The 21,509-nt window shown below is 38.4% G+C and overlaps 1 protein-coding gene across 1 annotated transcript; it reads right to left on the reverse strand.

The window, feature by feature from the left end:
* Nucleotides 1–1,380: 1,380 nt before the first annotated feature.
* arih1 (ariadne ubiquitin-conjugating enzyme E2 binding protein homolog 1 (Drosophila)) lies at nucleotides 1,381–21,509 on the reverse strand. The gene is made up of 14 exons (XM_061721793.1): nucleotides 21,016–21,509; nucleotides 13,140–13,207; nucleotides 12,861–13,008; nucleotides 12,616–12,708; nucleotides 12,287–12,342; nucleotides 11,109–11,175; nucleotides 10,738–10,844; nucleotides 10,578–10,620; nucleotides 10,423–10,494; nucleotides 9,928–10,058; nucleotides 7,647–7,704; nucleotides 4,123–4,383; nucleotides 3,584–3,696; nucleotides 1,381–3,502 (listed from the first exon to the last, which is right to left on the reverse strand). The coding sequence occupies exons 1-14, from the start codon at nucleotides 21,298–21,300 to the stop codon at nucleotides 3,418–3,420; spliced, it is 1,587 nt and encodes a 528-aa protein (XP_061577777.1). The 5' UTR covers nucleotides 21,301–21,509; the 3' UTR covers nucleotides 1,381–3,417.

Raw genomic sequence — 21,509 nt, forward strand, 5'->3', positions numbered from 1 at the left:
CATTTTCTAATAATTGCACCAACAGTTGTTGCCTTCTCACCAAGCTGCTTGCCTATTGTCCTGTAGCCCATCCCAGCCTTGTGCAGGTCTACAATTTTATCCCTGATGTCCTTACACAGCTCTCTGGTCTTGGCCATTGTGGAGAGGTTGGAGTTTGTTTGAGTGTGTGGACAGGTGTCTTTTATACAGGTAACGAGTTCAAACAGGTGCAGTTAATACAGGTAATGAGTGGAGAACAGCAGGGCTTCTTAAAGAAGAACTAACAGGTCTGTGAGAGCCGGAAGTCTTACTGGTTGACAGGTGATCAAATACTTATGTCATGCAATAAAATGCAAATGAATTACTTAAAAATCATACAATGTGATTTACTGGATTTATTTTTTAGATTCCATCACTCACAGTTGAAGAGTACCTATGATAAAAATTACAGACTTCTACATGCTTTGCAAGTGGGAAAATCGGCAGTGTATCAAATACTTGTTCTCCCCACTGTATTCTACAAGACTAAGTTTTGACCTCAGTGACTATAAATGGGTCGTGTTTGAAACTGGTAACTAAAGGTCGACAAGCATTTACGCCTCTGTACCAGCTGCTCAAATAGGTGTTCACTTGAGACTAAATGTGGAATCCTACTTTAACTTTATAGAATTTCATTTTCTTCCTCTTAAATGTAGGTTGTTCTTCTCCCATCCTGCATCAACCAAGCTAATCCACCTCAGCTCATTCTGTAAAAGAGAATCACAAATTCGACCATGCACTTTATTTGGAAAAGCAACACGTGTATTGCTGTTTTTTTGGTTCTAGCCCCTTACACCTAAAAACGTGTAATTTCTAGTTAAAACCAGTGTTTGTCCCCACCCAGTGGAAGAAGGCACAGCTGCATATTTCCTCTTTGCAGCACAGTTCAGCTGATCTTTATTTCCAGGGCTGGGTTTATCTTGTACAGGTGACATTGTAGATGCAACAAGCTTTGGACCCGTAATCAACCACCCATGCAAGAACAACTTTTGCAACAGTTTGTACTTTAATATTTTCTCCAAAACAAACATCTAATTTTTCCCACATTTTTTTGTTTTTTTACACTAATAGGAAATAAATGACCTTTTGATATAGCATAAAGAAAAGATATGTAGAAAAGTAGTAAAAGTTTTTGGATGACTCAATTTAATGCAAATAGCTGCTTCTGTTAAAACGTAAAATTGAAATGAGCATGAACAACTAGCACACACTATGAAAACAAAGTGAGCCCCAGTGGGATTAGTCTGACGATCGCAGCTGTAACTGCTGTTACTGCTAGACAACTTGGAAAAAGGAGCCCATCTTTTATGCATTTAACTTGTATCATTGGTTGTAACTTTAAACAAAAAGACTTGACATTAAAAGAAAAAAAAAAACTGATCTTTATTGTACAATCTGGAAGTAAACTTGGTGCAAGAAAGCTAACTTTTTCTTCTCAAATCAAAATTAGGTTTCTGGATTAAATTCACACTTCTGGAAGACAGTCCTGTCAACGCCTGTAGTGTACTATGTCGCATAGCTCACACAGCGCAAGGATGCACCATGGATATTTGGCTAATTAATGCGCTTGAGACCAAACCTACTCTAATGACTCACACAATACTCCCAAAAATGAGATTTCTCATGACATTTATTCAAATAAACAATACAGTTTATATAATTTGCTAGGATAAAATAATAAGTTGGAACACATAAGCATTTGGGAGAATTCCCCAAAGATCTGAAACTAGGGCAATGGATGAGTTTTAATGAATGACACTTTGGAGTCATCTTTTGACTTGCTCCGGTGCCTGTAATAATCATGTCCCTCCAGTCCATTTTGAAAAGACTGCCACATTGTAGAGACATGAACAAGCATTTACAAGCAGAGAGCTTGACAACTAGAGCGACCACCACACAAAACGATGCAAAACCTGCTCGGGCAATAACATTTTTGAACCTCAACCCATGTATGAAAAATATTTTTTTTTTTCTTTTTTCTTTTTGCATAACATTTATGCAAAAGCATAACAACTTTACAAAAAAATCCCTTCAGCTTTAAGAAGTTTGCCCTGTACTACCAATCTGCTTTAGGATCACAAGTCGAGCTGTGCAGTCTCACTCCAGGGCAAGAGATCTCTTCAAAGAGCCGCAGCCTCTCTCAGCCTTATGCTATCCAGATGTTCCCTGCAAGAGTGCTACAAATGCATGACCCTGCGTGACGATGATCGATCCCAACTAGCAGCACTACAAAGCTGTGCTGTCAGTACATTCTACTATTCTCATTCAATCCCAAAGGTGCAAGCTGAGCCTTGAGAGGGCTTCCTCAAGTCATGCCAGGAAAGAGAGAAAAGAAAAAAAAAAGGAAACAAAAAAAAAAGAAGAGTGAATGTCACTCAGTTTGGCTCCTGCAAATAATTAGTAATGTTAAATGTTAAACACCTCTAAAAACAACAAAGAGGGTATGGTAAAAGATTAGCATAGAGGGACGTGAGCCGGTGCATTTTACTTCACTTTGACGTGTAAAAGTCTCCTACCCCAACTGTGTACTTTCACCAAGTCTTCCATCTGATCACTTGACGAGTTTGAGTCCCCCACTGAAAGTTACTGATAAGGCGTAACTTGTGCACTGATCTTAAAGAAACTGAAGATGATAGGACAAATGTCTTATTGCCAAATATACCAAACTCAGTTTATGGAAGGACTAATCAGACTCAACCTACATGGCAAAAGTAGACCTTTTCCAATATTTGTAAAGAATAAATACTTCAAAATTATGCAAACACGTGCCACTCTTGCTCGTTAACTTCCATGCATATGGACTATTTACAAATTGAAAAATGCAGACTTGCCATTTTGTTCTATATATTTTTCCTTCTTTTCCCTATGAAATGTCTTTGCCCCTTTGCAATCAGCACATCAATATTCAGCCATCCAGGGTGGGACCTCACCACATACTGCAGACATGGCCAGGACAATTAAAGCTTTGTTGAAAACATTTTCACACAAATGGGAAACTTAGTTCAAAAATCAAGTCAGAAAAAAATTATTAAAAAAAAAAACCCAAAAAATTAAAATCCACCCTCCCCGAAAGATAAAAAAAAAAAAAGAGAAAGGATAGTTTAGGGATTGATAACAATACAGGCCAAAGGATGCATTCTTTTAAGATGAATTTTTCTGCTTTCTCAGGACTCCACTCTGTTTCTAACAATACTGTAGTACATTTTCTTTTTATTACTCTACATTTTAAATATAATTTATTTTGAAGATTTTTGTAAAACAAATTCAGGAAAAAAAATGATGCCAAAGTGGTTGGTTTGCCAAAGGATAGGCGGCAGAAGGCCCGTGCTGCCCTGTTTAATTGCATCAGCGCTCTAGTTTGTCATGATACTCAATAGTCCGTTGTACTGGGACGTGGCCTCAATCCTCAATGTATTCCCACAGGTCCTTCTCATAGCCTTCATGCACATGCTGTAGCAGCACTCTTCGCCTGCTCTCACAGTATCTGTAGAAAGAAAAATAAGACATTGTTGAGTCTGTGAAATCTAGCTTAAATAAGGTAGGTAGGTACAGTTGTTTTACTGACCTGTACTTATCTTGCACTTTCTGCTTGATGTCCTGCAAGGAATCCTGGGAGATGTCTCGCTCTAGGTAGCCGGACAGGACCTCAGTGGCATTTTCTAGGTCTGCCTGGTTGTTCTGGTTAACAGACGTTTGGTAAACAACATTATTATGCATCACGGCACACTTAAAAAAGCATAGATTCCACTTATCTATGATATGTTCCTCCTTAATCCAGAACTCCTGTCAAGCCACAACTCCCACCAGGCCGATGATCACTGTCAAAAACTCCTGACCATTCTTCATGAAGCCAATAATAATTTAAAAAAAAACTTGATCTTGAGTCTCAGAGCTAGTGGTGCCAGCTTCAGAGTCTATGTTGCTTTGGACTTGTGTGCCATTACAAATACTATTAGTCAGCATTTCTATAACGACTGTCAATTCCCGATTTAGAGCTCGTCAGATTGAACAACAATTAAATTGTATTCATGAAAATAAAAATAGCCCCAGTTTCTATGCCAAGCACAAATTTATGACAAGTCAACAGCTGGCATTTTACCTTACCTCAAAGATAATGGACTGGTTGTTCTTCTTGAGGTAGAAGGCAAAGACGTAAGTAAACATGAGCGTGGAGCGGCACTGGCACAGCACATCCACAGCCTTCTTCAGAAACTGCACCTCAATCCAGGACATGTTGTGCTGCTGCATCTCTTCCATCTTCTGCTTCACCTGAGCATAGAGCTTGTGCTCAAAGCGCAGACTCTGCATGTGGTTCATGTAGCGGTTGCAGTAGAACAGGTACCTCTGCAAGGCGGCCCTGGAGCGCTGCGCAAGGCAAGGTTATTTGCATAGAACATATCAGCGACAAGGCAATTCAAGGTGCTATATATGATGAAAACATGAAAAGTAAAGAGGAAAAACAAATTATGAGCTACAGTGCACTGCCATTATAAAGAAAAGGTAGACTTAAAGGGGACCTATTATGAAAAACACGTTTTTTCTTGCTTTAACATATATAAAGTGGTCTCCCCTCAGCCTGCCAACTCAGAGAAGGAGGAAAGCAACCAAATTCTGCAGTGTCTGTACAGCCGCCCGGATGAGCCGTCCAGTGTGATGTGGATCTACGAGCCGTTCAGATTCTGCTCCCGTCGTTACGTAACGACGGGAGCGATTTGCACAGGTTGGCTTCCGATGCGTGAAACCACGCCCACAACTAACTCCGCCGGCCGGAGCTTCCACCATTTTTTCGTAGCAGTGTATCGCGTCATTCAGGCAGCCAATCAGCACAGAGCCTCATTATCATAGCCTCCCTGCCCACTCAGGATCCCTCAGATAATGAGGTTAGAGAATGGGAAGATAAAGACTCAGGCTCAGAGACTGAATTTCTAATTTATTTAGTAAAAATAATCAAAAGCTTGTTTTTAAGACATTCAAGGCCTGTTTAAAATAGGTATTACATGCCATAATAGGTCCCCTTTAAGTTAGACTTACAGTTTAGGACCGAAATTAACTATTTAAATCAAAATTCAGAATTAAACAAATAATAATGTATGGTAGTCAAAAGCAGCTGAAATGAGTTTTTAACTTTGATTTAAAAAGGAACAGGGTTTCAGCATTCCTGCAGTTTTTAGAAGTTTGTTCCAGATCAGTGGAGCATAAAAGCTGAATGCTGCTTCTCCAGGTTTGATTCTGGTTCTGGTGACAGAGCAGAACTGAACCAGAAGACCTGAGGAGGTCTGGATGGTTGATATAGCAACAACACGTCCCTGATGTGTTTTCTCTGAGATGTTGCCTGTGTAAAGACCTCAGAACTAGAGCGATATGGTCCACTTTCTTAGTTCCAGTGAGAACTTGGGCACACACAGTATGGAACTGGTAGCACACATACATTTATTTCAATTAAGCCATTTACACAAACATGCACTAAAAGTGCAACGATGACTAAAACATTGTACATGCTACTGAAAGCTACTCTTGCAACTGCTTGATGATGTAGATAGATACAACCAAATAAATACTTACACGTACACAAAAGCAATCATTAAAGCTGTTAAATGTTAGATATGTTAGCATGCTCCCCCATTTGGTCTGCAGTGGCCTTATCAGAGTGGTGTTATAAGTGGCATATTAATTAAAAAAACAACAACAAATAACTGCCTATTCAAAAATGTGTACAAATGTAACACAATCCTGTCACTGACACAAAGGTAGCTTTTATCTGAACATCTCAGTAAGCTGTTCAGATTTGCAGGGTTCTGTGACGTCACAAACCTAGATCAAAGTGGAATCATCCATCTATTCCAACATTTTCTTTCCCCCAACTTGTCATTATGAAGGGTTTGCAGTTCTTCTGAAGTGGTAGCACAAACCTGTACAGGTGTTTTCAGAAGCAGCACACTAAACAGAGGGCTGGAGCTGACGATATGACTCCACCCCCTAAAATCAGATGCTATGAACAGAGCTACAAAAACATGTTGGAAAGGGACCCAATGTTCTGTGTCTCTGATTCTGACCAAAACATGCCATCGATACATAATTCAGACCTAAGGAAATTGTTGACTGTTAAAAAAAGGCTTTGATATACTTCCTTTAAAATGGAAGATAATCTACCAGTCTTGATGTGATACAAGTAAAAAAGTGACTGGCCATAGCATATTTTGTGCATCATGTCATGCATGGTCTTTCCTTATGCCCTTCCCTTATTTTCAGATGTGAATCTCCTAGGTGGCGCAAGCATGAACCAAAACTTCAGAAAAAGCTTGGCTTGAATTGCCTAAAGAAAATCTGAACTGTAAATCAACTTGTAAATCTCTTAAGAGTATTCATCATCATCAAGTGCTGAACTGTGTATATATTGCACTCCTTTGGGCACTACACATAATACAGCATTATTCGGTGGAGGACAATAAATAGCTTTCAAAATAGTGAGTTGCAAGCTTCTCTACTGAAACTCACTGAGAAGTGTGTTATGGCTTAGTGAAGGTCATAGTGTCAAAGGAGGTAATAGCAAGCTGTTGTCTAAGCTTGTATATGTGCTTGGAGGACGAGGCTTAATAATCTTGTTGGTTGGCTGTTGAGTCAGCGTCCAACCTACACCGATCCTCTTTCTCGAATTTTTCTGCCGTTTTTTTATTGATTAAGTTGTTCTACGTTTTTTGAGCTATTGCAACCATTCAAATATCAAAATGTTCAGCTCATTCAGGTTGTTACTGCTATGACTTTTTGTACTTCAAATCCTTACCCTTTTCAAGATATTCCAGGATTTCCAAGGCCCATTCAAATATGATGGGAAAATTTCCCGTTTCAGACCATATTACCTCAGGATACTTTCAGTTTGACACACCATTCAAATTCCAAACTAATCACAAGACTTAACACTCTTAGCACGTGATTTTAAAATGGTCTGTCTTTTTTTTTATTAAATATTACCCGTTAAAGATTGTAAAATATTCAGCATTTATATTGGATTTCAATGGTGGAGCCTTCACACATTCTTAAAAAATGTTTCTCTTCACTATGTCAGTGAGGGATAACAACCAGAATCACCTCAGACAGAGCTAGAACCACCCAGACAGAACCATCTCAAAAACAACCTGAACTGCTTCAAAAAACTAGAACAAACCTGGACACAACCAAAACCACTTTCTAAACTGTGTTAAATTTGATCATTCTGATAGAGTTCTGGCTGAATTCTTCGACTTTTCTCTTGAAAACAGAGTTCCTTTTTCAGCCAATCTTTCTTCAGCTCATCTACTTTTCATCTGACCTTCCTGCCTTGGGGTTCTTCTTCTGCTCTTCAAGTCTTCAGCTTTCTTTTCTTCCAGCATCTGAGTTTTCAAATGTCTGAGCCACGTTTGATCATTTTCACCTGACTTTAGCATTTACTCTGCTGAAAAAACAGCTGAATTGATGAAAAACAAAGTTCAGCTCTCATCAGCGTTCAACCCTAGATTTTCAAAGGAAATGCAGCCCTTTTCTAGTTTTACATTAGGTGTCATTGTCATTTGAATTACCCATAATAATATGCCACACCTTTCTAAAAATAATACCATGCAGAACATTTAAAAAGTAAAATTACAAAGTTTTACCTCTTGAGCATCTCTGGCTGCCTTGGCATCATCCTCATTGTAGCGATTGCAGTTGTACCTGAAATTTTAAATAAAATATTAATATATATAATGTTTTCAGCCAACCCGACCACAACTGGAACCGCAAATTTTGATAAAACGAAATAATATCAACCTGCTATGCGACCCACATTTTTTTTTCTTTCAAATATAAAAAGGTAAGTTTGTGATTAATCATTACCTTAAGGTTATATGAACAGCAAACAAGTTTTGACATGTTAACATGCCATTACGCAAAGAGTCTATTGAAGTCCATCTGAGATTTTATGACATTATGTCTTGCACCAGCATTCTCATAAGCCTCGTCTCCATTACACTTTTGGGCAAAAGAAAATCAAATCTTTGAAAGTTCAATTAAGGCAAGGCTGCGGGGCATCAGTGTTTCCATTAATTGCCATTTTTCGAAAAAGCGTAATCATCGCAACTCTCCACATATCCTGTCCAGCAAGACTTTTCTTCAAAACACCAAAAAAGAAAATCTCAACGTTGAAGAAAATGGAATCAAACATCTTTAGACTTTGATAAATTATTGCGATTGGCGCTGTTGAGAAAATAGCCAGTAGTGAAGGCAGTGGATGATCATTCAAATGATTATTCAGGGGCAAAGTACTTTATCTACTGTATAATGATGAGTAGTGTTATAAGACAACTATGTCATATTAATAAAGCTGGAAACTAGTTTTTGATTACTGTAGATTGACCAGGTACTTCACACCTGGCGCTCCCAGTGATGACAAAACTTCGCAAAAAGTGTTTTCATGACACTTTTGAAAATAATCATTCTTGGAGCAGCCACCGACTGATCACTGTAGCAGGGCTGTAACAGATGCTGCCAATCAGGTGCCTGATTGGCAGCACCGGGGGGTGCCAGAAGCTCAAAACATGAGTCAAGAGCAACAACAAAATGTGCCATTTGGCATTAGCAGAGAAGATTTGGCAATTTTTTCATTTGGCACCACTCACATACTTGGCTCTGCTGCTCATTCCACAAATGAGAGTTCCTAACAAAAGGTGGCACCATTTAAAAAGGGAAATAAACTTGCCAACAGTGTAGGATTTATGGCCAAGAAGCATAGTTACAATACAGATAGAAAAAATCTACCAAACACAAATTTCCTTACTTTTTTGGCTAAAACATAGCTAGAGGCTTTAAGACAGAAACTAGAACAGGCAAACATCTCTGTTCATGAGTCTACGCTACACAAGTCAGGCCGTTTGTTGATGGCAATGACACAGAGAAAGTGGGTACTCTCAAAAAAAGAGGAATGCTAAAGAGCACTTTGGTATTCCATAACGCTGCAAGGAAAATATTCTATGGGCCGATGAAACAAGTTGAATAGTTTGGGCAGAATACTCAAAAAGGCACTGCTTATCAACATCAAAACATCATTGCGTCAGCAATCGGAGCTTGTGTGGTATATGATATGACATGAGGTTGTATAATTATAGACTTGTTTCAATACATCATGACCTCGTTATCTTGCCATCATGAAAGGGAAAATCAATGTTCACGGTTCCAAAATATCCTACAGGATGATGTCAGGGTGGCTGTCCATAAGCTGAGGTTTAGTAGAAGTTGGGGGATGCAATACGACAATGACCATGTGCAGAAAAAAGAAAATGAGACTTGTAGGGTGGCCTAAACAGGGTCCAGATGTTTACCCCACAAAGAATGACCTAAAGAGAGCAACTGACATCAGACATCCTAGAAATGTCAGAGAGAAATCAGAGATTGAGCAGTAAAGTGGAATGGTCAAAAATGTATCCTGAATGTAGTGCAGCGATTATTCTGAGCAAGCCAAAGTTCTTGCCTGAAGTTATTGCTAACAAAGTGGGTTTAACCAGCTATTAATCCCAAGGGGAGACTTAGTTTGTAAGTTCAATAAAGACACAACAAATTATAAATGTGTGTAAAAGGCCTAAGAGCACTATGTTTATCCATTATTGTGACTTAAATGAAGATCATATTACTTTTTACAGCAACTAATGCAGAAATTCAGATAATTCTAAGAGATTAACATACTTTTCCACGCAATAGTAGACATGTCTATTTACCTATTTTTGTTCCGAGATGTGTGATTTGTGACCGTTGCTTCACAGCAGAAAAGACTAATGTCAAGCAGCAATTATCACCGTAGTCTGATCCAAATCCTTTGCTTTCATCATTAAACATTTCAGAGGACACTGTAAAAATCACCGGAGCCCTCTATGCTGACATGGGGAGAAAGCCACCATTTCTTACCAGGCTGAGCCATGAGGTTCCCATGGTCCCAGACAAACCCAGCAGAACTCAGCTTTGCAGTTCTGGTTCCGACAAACCATGTGATTGCAACCACCATCTTTCTCAATGGTCACGTGACATTTAGGACACTCCTGTCAGGTAAAGGAGAATAATGTGCATTTACAAGTCGCTCTTCAGGACAAAGTGTCTTATACAAACAGGAATATAATAATTTGCAAATCAGAATCATCAGATAAAATGTTAAAACATCACACACCTGCGGACAGCAAGGAGGAAAACTGGCTTGATAACAACAAAATGTCATTCAAAAGAGCATTTCTGATTAGGTTAACACTCATGACGGCAAGAAAAGAGTGGACACCAATTGCAATTCCAAGCTTACAAACATGGTAAAAAGTAAGTAATCAGTGTAATGAAAGAGGAACTTGTACAGCTATATACAGTCCACTTTTCTGTACTCTGTGGCGAGAGGTGGGACAAAAATAGATTCCTTACCTTGGTATTTGCTGCAATCCAGTTTGATGTTTCACTATCATCATCACATTTCTTGATCCATTTTCTCAGCCACTGCAAAACACATTGAATTAACATGAGAAATAATACTATTGGCAATTTTAACTAAATTTTACATCAGAAGATGGTCTTCGTACCTTACACTTCACAGGGTCGTGCCAATTCTCTCCACAGTTGAAGCTATAAACAAGATATTTATACAAATGGGAACCAACGTATAATTCAAAGAATGCAATTTAATCTCAACACAGCCAATATTTACTGAGAATTTACTCTAACAGATACAAACTTTCCTACCAGAATTGACGGCCACACTTGCACCTCACTGGCTTGGCGTCTGGGTACTGCACTTTGACGACATGATGGCAGTCTGGAGCAGGGCACCATTTTAATAGTCGGTTGCACTTAAAAGAGTAATGAGAGAGAAATTTAGTTTTCATAAACTCCTAGGTACATATTACTATATTTCAGCTTTTCAAAGCAGTCCAGAACAGATTACTTTAAAGTAAGTAAGTAACGTTTATCTATAGAGTGCTTTTTACAGATAAAAATCTCAAAGTGCTTTAAAATAACAAATAGAAATCAGAAAGACAACTCAATAACATATATATAAAAGGTTCTATATTTAGTTCACAACTCTTAAATAAAAACAAAATCACAAAGCTTACCTCTACAAAACTATTTGTAATTAAATGCTGGTACTTCAACTTCACTTTAGAATCTGTTATGAGGCGCCTGTGGGAACATTTAAATAAAGTCTTAGTCTTCATGACATAAAATATGAGAGGGAATAGAAATTTCTTATACATTCAGAATCTGTCAGTTTTTTGTCATTACATAAGTGGTGAAAACATTAATGCTAGAGCAGTGGGGGGTCGGGTGGGGTCATTGCAGGGTTTCCTCCACAATTAAAAAAAATACCATTTGCATAACGCCTTTCCGGTTGGTGAGAACATCATGATCCATTCCTTCTATTATATGGAGACTTCACAAGAGTAGATACAGAAAGTATAGCACAACTATTTGGAAACCTCAATAATGGAAAGGACCGATTAGGGTTTGCCAAGTCACTTATTAGGACACATAAACAGGTGAGTGTAACACAAGAAAGTGTTTTGCTTGGTTTGACTGAACAGACACATGTACCCATGTTTCTGTGATAATTAATCTGCGCAGTCTAACAGACTTGAGGGTGAAAAAAATTAGGTTTTGAGAGAAACTGCTAGTTCTCTTCAACAAGTGAGAAACGTAGTTTGTTTCACAATAATATAGTTGTATGATAGGACACCATTAATGACAAGAAAGAGTTCCCTATTAAATTAGTACATACCACCTGTAATTGCTTGGTACGGAGTAGACAGATCAGGTAGTTATTTGACAAGATATTCTTGTGAATTTGACCCATTTATTCTATAATTTGCAAAACATGTGAGTTACCTGTCTGACATCAGAATGCAGGTTAAGACGATTGCACTCGGATTAAGAGCTGGTACAAGAGATTGAGGATCATGCTTATTACTGTACATTTCTTGTACAGCAATCTTAAACAATAAAAAGCAGCAAAGAGCCAGACTAACATTTATCTACTTTCTTTTATATGACTATGACGACTACAATTTATTTTTCCAAAGCATAGTTATTTTAATTTTGGCTTGACATAAAAGCATGAAACAAATGAAGCAAAGTACTGAGAAAAATGAGCCACACCTTATCCTCTGTTACAGATATAATTTATATGTTTTATTCCCTCTCACAACAACAATCAGCCACTCACATCTATTGCAATGGGTATCAATAACAGATATGTAACAAAATAACAAAAATATATGCAAAAATTGATACTCACATGACTGTGTTGTCATCAACCAAAATGTCACAACTATGAGCAGGACAAGAAATGGTCTGAGAAGACAACACAGAGAGGAAATCGTTAGTCAAACTCATTAAAAGACTTAATGTCCTTTCATGTCAAGTTAGCTAATTTGTCATATTGCCATTTTAAAGTATAGCCAATTTTGTTTCACAAGATAATTAGTCGGAAAGTGATTAGCAGCCTATGGAGTGCTTAGACTGGAGGCAACTCAAAATGGAGGAAAACAAATGTTGTTCCTTGCTGTCTGAAAGCAGTGTGACATTGATGACTAACTTGAATACCAAATAAATCTCAGAACATACCTGTCCCATTCCTTCCTCTATGATTTTAGTAGTCAAATAATCTCCCCAGCACTGCATGCAGAATTTGTGTCCACACTCCAGGCCTGTAAAGTACTGCAAGAAAAATACATCTAGGTTGATACGAAATATGATTTAAAAAAAAAAAAAAAAAAAAAAGACATGAAATTACTATGAATGTATGCATTCTTGGTCATCAATAAAATCAAGGTCTTTGGGGTGGGTTTATTCTAAGAAAAACAACTCACTGAGTTGGGGAAATTCAGATAGCAGATCTGGCATGGCATGTCCTGTGCTGAGGATCTAGTGTTGATTGGAGGACGGATCCGTGGCTTCTTGCTTGGGTTGATGACATGACACTCAGAAAAAAGCTTGTCCAGATTACCATCAAAATATCTACACAGATAGAAACAAAGGATATCACAGCATTAAAGAGCATACAAACATTAGCTCTCCCATGATGTTTCTATTCTGGTACTTGTTCACTGAAAAGTAGCAAAAAGTGAATGTAATTCAGGGATACTTGCCTTTCCATAAGCTTTTCTTTGTCCCAGTTGAAGTGACTGAGAAGAATGCGTGTTATTGTTGCAGGATTCTAGAAGAACAAGAAATATTTGTCATATAGTGAGCTCTTTTCTCTCTCTTGTTTTTTTTTTTTGTTTTTTTTTTTAATTGAGTAAAATATATAATGTAGCAAAGTTGCAAATACTCAATTTAAAAACTACAACAACCCCCCCTTGGATCGTAGAATTAGAATCTGTTATCATGAGGTATATACTGGGACTGGAATCGTAATTCCTCCTAGATCCTCGCAATGAGATTAAAATCCCTGAAACACATTCATGCATGGGTTCTGTATGCCTTTTTAAAACATTAACTATGTATTTGCTAGGTAAGAGATCAAATAGTGGTAACTAAAATAACTAAAACTGGAATCCACCATGAAATGTGAAAAAGAACAAAGGAATTTTACTTCCTTAAAAAAAAAAAAAAAGAAAAAAAATAGTTTTGGACAGAATTCATTCTTATGAAAACAGTGAAAAACACTGATGCCCAAGATATGCATGTGTGTGCGCGTCTGTATGGATGGATCACGGGAAAATAAAAGATCTTTCCTCTTAACATTATAGAAACCAGTCCTAATCAAAACATCGCCTTTGGCTTGTACTACCTTAAACAACTTACTTTTTCACCTATTTGTATATATTAAAATATACTTTGTAGTTGCTGAGATAAACTCATTTTAAAGTAGCAGTTATTTTCGAGCCGGCTTTGTTAGGAAAGGCTGAAGGCAGTTGGGATTGTTTTCAGCTCTTACACAATTAGGGTGTTTTCAAAAAGTTATTTGGCTTTGGTACAAATCACCTGATAAGCCTGTAAACATGCAGTTTGTTTTTTTCCCTTTTTCAAACAGACAAAATCGAAGCATTTTAAATGTGTTACTTCAGATTGTGCAACATTATCCTCAGTGCCTTTTGATCAGATGTTGCTAGCCTGGAACAAAAAATGTAAATACAGGAAAAAGATCAATTGTAGAAAATATCAGTGTACTGATTTCTGTTATGTGATATAATAAACCTGTGTAGATTAAACACCTCAAATAAGTGGTAATTTGTGTTCTTGGTATTCATCACGCTTGCTCAAACTTCATTTTGAAAATGAAGCACTGCTATGGTTTAAGAAGAACTTCCTCATGCCCTCGAGTGGCTGAAATGAAATTAACAAAGCTATACAGGATTTAACATCCATTTGTCATATAGAATTGCAATTGTATTAATCCCACAGACAGTCTACACCTAACTCAATAACTCAACGTTGTGACCAGAAAGACTGCATTGTAATTAGCCGTAGGGCTGGGCAATACGACCTCAAATCAGTATAATGATTCATTTAATATTTTACTTTGATTATGATTAATAGACTGTTATTTCAGTTGTGTTTTAATTTTTGCTTTCATAGATGATGGAAAGGGAAATCATGGAAAAGTTGTTTTTTTCTGCAAAAAAAAATATTTTTCTGAAAAATGTCTCAGTATCCCATGTAACTATACATGGAGCAGTATGTTCCTAAGGGGACAATACATAAACATATACGATTGAAGAAAGTTATAGTAGAATTCAAGGAGAAAAAAATTATACTGACACACAAGATTACATGGGTTACAGATTATTTTAATTTTTTTATAAATTGCCCAGCTCACCATTTGATCTGAATCAACACCACTCCCTTTGGGGGTCTCTGTCTAATTGCTTTCCTCTGCAACCAAGTATACGTATGGCCCTTTTCCACTAGTACCTACTCAGCTCTACTCATCTCAGCTCGGCTCGACTCAACCCGGCCAAGTTTCTTTTCCATAATAATTCAGCATTTGGAGCAGAAGTAGGAGGGTCGGAGCGAAGCTGCTGTGACGTATTTGATTGTGTGATCTAAACGAAGAAGACAACAACACTAAAGATGTAGAACATGGGGGAGATGATATATATTTGCTGCTGGGTCTGTGACTTGTGTTCAATATGAAGTTAAAAAATGAGTGAGAGAGAAGTTGCAAGCGGCAAGCCCTTTTAAATTTTTTTAGTTTGTCTCGGCGCTGCTGAAAAGGCTGTTGGTAGTCGCAAGCAGCTATGAAATGTCAGAGCTCCTGGTAGATCTGGTCGTTCCTTATCGCCCATCTAGATCCCTTTTTAATTCTCTCGTCAGCCACCAGGTTTATGAACATCTGCACCTCAGAGTTGAATCATGAAACAGACTTTTGCTGCCATTGCCCGTCGAATAAAATGAACAAGAAGCCGCCGTCAGAGTCGCTCTTTCGCTGATATCCGCCTCCTGACTGAGACGTCTGACTCCCAACCCCCCGACCAATCGGTGGCCTGTAGTGTGATGATGTCAGATACAGCCCGACTCAGCCCGCTTAGAACTTCGGCAGAATAGTTACAGGCACGCAACTAGGCCTCGACCCCTAGTGGAAAGGCGCCAAACCGAGCCGAGTGGAGTCAGGCTGAGTGGACTCAGGCTGACTAGTGGAAAAGCGCCTTTACTGTGTTCACACCAGATTAAATTAACTTATTAAACTGGAAAGCATACTTGGTTTTGTTTTAAGTGGACTAAAGCCTGTCATTGTGAAATCACTTTAAGGTAAATGTCTCCTTGTAACCATTTTACTGCACTAGTGCTTTCAACTAACGGGCAACCAGAGCACAAGATGCAGATACAGTATATGTTTGGTGAATAATGGTGCTACGTTTATTCTCTAAGGTTATTCTTATCATTTATGTGGTGAGAAGATTTTTAGAGTTATTCTTAGACTTCAAGTTGTTTTTATTAGCTTGATGCAGATCAATAATTTGACGTAAAGTAAAAAAAGAAAAGAAAAAAGGTGTGAAGATATGTCATTAATTTGACTGGTGGTCACCGAAAAGTGTGATTTTTTTAAAGATGATCAAATATTTTACAGAAAGGAAAGAGTTGCCTTGTATCAGTTTAAGCCCGTTAAGAGGCCAATGCACAGATTCAGAAATGGAGATAACCCCAATAGCTACTATTTATTCCGAGCTATGGTGACTTCATATCCCGTTCAGATCAAATACAAATAAATCTGTATCAACCTGATAATACCAGCACAAGCAGCAAGGCAATTCCATCAGCAAAGCAAACAAAACTGATCAGAATTGTTTCATTTTCATTGTGCGTGTTTGTGACTGGTGTGTGAATATGAGCAATAACAATAATGTTATCCAACAATTGTTAATCCATCTATAACAAGCAACGGGCAAAATGTACAACAAAGCCCAATAATGGGTTTGGATTTATAAAGCACACCTTATATGTTTCTGGGCAGTTAAAGGATGCAGAAGCTCCACATGTGGAAGTTAAGTTTCCCTGGCAACACACCAATGCTGCTCAAGATCTACAATAGACCAAGGAGCATTTCGAACCATTGTATGTCAAGAGTCTATTGTTTTGTTAACCACAAAATAAACTTGTAAACAAGAAGTTTGCATGTCTTAAATGAAAATTCCAAAGATAAAACAATCCTAGGTCCACCAAAGTGTCCTTGGGCAAGAAACTGAACCCCCAGTTGCTGCCGGTTGTCAGGCCTGCGCCGTTGCATGGCAGCTCCGCCGACAACCCGTGTGTGCATGGGTGAATGACTGCAGTGTGAAGCGCTTTGGGGCTGTAGGAGTACAGCTGGAAAGCACTATACAAGTGTAAGCCATTTACCATTAGGTCTTGTATTAGATAGTTAAAAGTTTTGTTTGGGACCAAAATTACATGAATCTAAGCAGTTTTGCATTAGAACTGAATGTGTTTGCAGCAAATTGGTAATTAACGTTCATACATGACCAACAGAGCTATGTCAAAATAAATTGTCATTCCGCTTAAGCAAAAAGTGTGGATAGGGCCCCTTCAGACAATATGTGGTCAATTTATTTTTTGAATGTGTACACAAAGTGCAGAAAATGGACTGTACAGGAATCTCCATCAGTTCCATGCTACGTTGTTGTAAATCTGTACGACTACCGATGTCAAACCACGTACTGCCAATAAATACAAAATATGTTTATGGCCTCCACTGCCATGTAACTGGATTGCTACTTATATATTTAAAGACCATAAACTATCCCCCTTTTTGTGTATATTGAGATTACTTGGTGCATACTGCACCCACACTTCTCACTCTTGAAATATATAAAGACATAATGCTATGAAGCTTTTCAAGTCATGAGGATCTTGACGTACAATCTCCAACACCACGGCCTTGTTTCCAACTGCTGGCATTAATAAGACCATCCATCATCTATAGCAGCTTACTCAAATGCAGGGTCTGTTTTGAGCCCATCCTAGCTTCCTTCAGGCTGAAGGTGGAGATACACCCAAGACAGGTCACCTGTCCATTGTAGGTCTTAAAAAAGTGTCCAGCATTTCTCAGTGTATTTAAATGAATCAGCTTTCCTCTACGTAAAATATTGTAATATAATGATGTTGCACACCTTGATTCCTGAAAGTATTTCAATTTCAACAGCAAATGAGAAATAATGTACCTTCTTAAACTTTAGCCATGTAGGAGAAATAAGATTAAAGAAAGCCAAATTCATCATAGGCTTAAAAAAAGACCATGTGGGTAGTATTGGCATATCCTCTTTCCAACAATCAATCATCAACAACAAAAGTCCTGATCGGACCACCCCATGACAAAGTGTAATGGCTTTGAAGTAAAACCACATGGGAATAAAGCAGGAGATATCTCAAATGGGAAATCTGACAATAATGTGTCAACATCAGATGACAAGCATTTTTGAGTTCAATGTATGTACTGAAATAAACATATATTCTAAAGTAATCAATTTTGCCATAATGGTGGCAGAAATGTCCAGTTTCAATTGGTGGGAGTATTTATACTCTAGTCTCATTGATAAAAATAGGATGTGTAAAATATCAGTAGGCATTTTTTACGGATTTACGTTTTTTTTTTTTTTTAAATATGTACAATTTCTGATGTCTGTAAAAATGAAAAAGCCATTCAATACTCTATAAATCTCTTAATCATCAAAGGCAAGACTGAACTGTCACTTCTGAAATCTTTCTGTGAATGTATGTGTGCTTTTTAGGGGGGGCTTGTATGTATACCAGTGCGTAAATTAACTTTTGTCGTGTGTGTACTATGAAAACGTGCATTACAATGACAAATAAAGATACTTAACTAAAGGCACAGCTACTAAACAAATTCTGAAAATAAAATAAAACACATCTAACCAAGTGAAGCAAAATATTACACCATCATACAGAAAATTACAATTTAAAAGTAAAGACAGCTCATTAGTGTCATAAAAACAATACTGATGGTCTTGTACAGTATATTTTCCAAGGATCTACATTGTGATGCACAATATGTTCAATAGTTACATTTTAGGACAAGCAAAATGCTAAATAAAAGGGCTTTTAGATACATACATTTATTTTAATTTACTTTTTTCAATTCATTGAACAGTGTTGCCAATAAATGACCATGCAGGTAATTTTTGGTCATGTTTGCATATCCTAATGAAATAAGTGAAAAACAAGAGAAAACAGAAGAAAAACAAGAGAAAACACAGAAGTGGAAATAAAAAATAAAATCAGCAACAGAAAGAATGCTGAAAACCATAAAAGAATATTTCATAGACTATGCCTTTCAATTATTCCTACAACACAAGGAAGCTTGAAAACTGTCTGAGTAATCATGCAAGTATTATCCTTTAAAGTGCTATATGCCCAAAGCAAAGCAAAAGGCACCTGTTGGTAGTGGTCAACTTTCCCTTGGAATTCTATTCAATTATACTTCAGTAATCCCCAAGGGATAATTATGTTGTTGAAATGTTGCTGATAAAAAGTAAAATACAACTACAAGTCAGATGATTAATTTTACCATTTTAAAGAAGCATTACATGTTTACAGTGATGTACATCTTATTTCCCCCACTTAAATAAGTTTGAATGTGTCTTTTTCTGCTTGGCAGGTTAAAACCAGTTGAGAAAAGGGTGATGGCAGCCAATGAAAAAAAAAAAAAAGGTATTTAAAATAAAAGGTCATTGATCAGTTATCAATCTTAGTTCAGAAAACTACCTCTTTCATAATCATATTATGTATTGAAGCAATGCCTGTCTTATTCTGTAATTGTAAATAAATACACTATGTTTTCAGCATTGTGTGGTCCTAGTAATGAAAACACAAATTTAAGTAGCCAGACAAAAATACAATTCTCAAAGAATTATCAACATTAATTGTTTCTAGGGTTGCCAACCGTCCCTTGAAAAACGGAATATTGCCGTATTTATAAACTAAAGTACGCGTCCCATACTGAGCTGAAAAGGGACGCCCTTTGTCCCGTATTACTGCAAGATTCAAAAAATGGTCATAAAATGCCAATGGAAAATTGCATTGAGCTGTTGAGTTCATAAGTTATTTTTTTTCTGTTTTACTACAACTGTAGTCTACAGTCATGGCCTTTGAGGTGCAAATATGTTTACAAGTTTTCTACAGACTTTCTGTTTGCACTTCTTTTTCCTGCACTAAAAATGTGCACTATTACAGAATGGATGTTCTGCTTTCATTCTATTTTTATATTAATGTATGCAATTTTAAGTTAAGCAGGACAGGTTTCTGTTTAAGAAAGATACTAATTGTATTCAGTTCATTTTGTTATTTTGTATTAAAGTGAATTGCTGGATAATAATTTGTTTTCCCTGTGTTCATGCCATTCAAAAATATGCATCTAATTCAATTCAGGTTCGAGTCAAACAGTTAAAAAATCGTTTCACTCACAAAAAAAGGGGCTAGAAAAATTCACCACACCAGGAAGGGTGAAGGCTGCAGATGAGGTGTCCCTTATTTATTTTTCAGGGAGTTGGCAACCCGAATTGTTTCTGACCTAATAATTTTTTTTTTTTTTTGTTAAACGCAGCTGCTGTGCTTTTGTACAACAGACAGTTTGGCCAAATATATTGTTTTTCGTATAGCTGAATGAAGGAAAAACGTAAAAAATAAATTCCCTCCAAAGAATTGAACAGCAGCGGGTCGATGAAGAGACCACTTTCCATTTTATTTTGTAGCCAAGTGAAGCAACGTGAAAGGAAATGGTGGCCTGTGTTAACACACTGGGACGAAGATCCCCAGCGTTGTTACGGAAATGTAATCACACCGTTGAAGTCAAACTGTGAAGTTTTAGCTATGATGGGGGCGAAACTTCCCCGGAAGTCGTGACAAAAAGCTGGTTTAAATTAACGTTAAGTAACTTGATCTCCAACTCGACGGTCAGGCTTCACTGCAACGACTGATCCCCACGATCAGAACCCAAACGGCCATGAAAACGTCCATTAACCCGAGTGTTTGTTGGCGAACTAACGCCCTTCAGCACTCAGCATCCACCAACCCCCGGAACCGAGTTTTTATCCCCCCCAGCTCGGCTCTAGTTTCGGCTAACGGGGTTCAGGATGCTACGAAGGTAGCACCGGAGCTAACGCTGATTTATGGTTCCGCGTTACACCGACGCAGAGCCTACGGCGTAGGTTACGCGGCGACGCGCGCCGTATGGTGCGCGTCGCCGCGTAACCTACGCCGTAGGCTCTGCGTCCATTTAGTTGTCAGCCTTTAGCCTACTGACAACTTCCCGACGGGGACTTCCTGGAACAAACTCCCACATAAAACCCAATTTCTCCGTAAAAAACCAATCACTTCCCGGGTCCCAAATAAAACCCCACTCGATAACAGAGTGCCATCGTGTGTGTTACATGCATTAGACTGTGTGAATGTGCTGAAACCCGTCCCTTCTTCCAGCAGGAGAACTACTCCTACGAAGCTAACGGGGCTAACGTCGCCGGGCCTGCTGAAGCCGCGGTGTTTCCTGACTCCTGATGCCCGGATACGTACCTGGATGACCTCGTTGACCTCCCTGATGCACTCCACCATATGCTGGAGGATCTGCTCGGCGGTCAGCACCTCGAAGCGGTAGTCCTCCTCCTCCTCCTCGCCGGGGCCGTGGCCCCCCACCCCGGTCTCGCCGCCCTCGTCCCGCTCCCCGCCGGCCACCACGGGGTCGACCAGCTCCACGTCCCCCAGCTCCAGGGTGTCGTCGTCGGGCTCCTCTTCGTTGCTGTCCTCGCTGCATTCATCCTCGTCATCGTACTCGTAGTTATAACCCTCGTCTGAGTCCATTCCTAAAGAAAGGGTTGTTTTTTTGGCTACCAAGCTCGAGTCGTACTAGATGTGGTAAAAGTGTGAGATGTTGAATGTTGAAACGACACGGAGGAGGAAAAAAAAAACCAGCCCAAATTATCCGCGACTGTTTTTCAGCTGCGGCGAAAATAACAACAAAACGTCGCCGCTGCTGAGCCAACAAAGGGACGCGGCGTCAGCGGCTGACG

This window comes from Cololabis saira, chromosome 5, assembly GCF_033807715.1.
Source record: "Cololabis saira isolate AMF1-May2022 chromosome 5, fColSai1.1, whole genome shotgun sequence".
Classification (NCBI taxonomy): domain Eukaryota; kingdom Metazoa; phylum Chordata; class Actinopteri; order Beloniformes; family Belonidae; genus Cololabis; species Cololabis saira.

What these genes read in the sequence shown, in the direction of transcription:
- arih1 (XM_061721793.1), bottom strand. Translation starts at nt 21,300, where the DNA reads ATGGACTCAGACGAGGGTTATAACTACGAGTACGATGACGAGGATGAA. An exon ending in AGGTCAACGAGGTCATCCAG is followed by an intron (nt 13,208 to 21,015) that starts GTACGTATCCGG and finishes TTGTTCTTCTAG; the next exon opens with AATCCTGCAACAATAACACG. An exon ending in GGATTGCAGCAAATACCAAG is followed by an intron (nt 10,059 to 10,422) that starts GTAAGGAATCTA and finishes TTTACCTGACAG; the next exon opens with GAGTGTCCTAAATGTCACGT.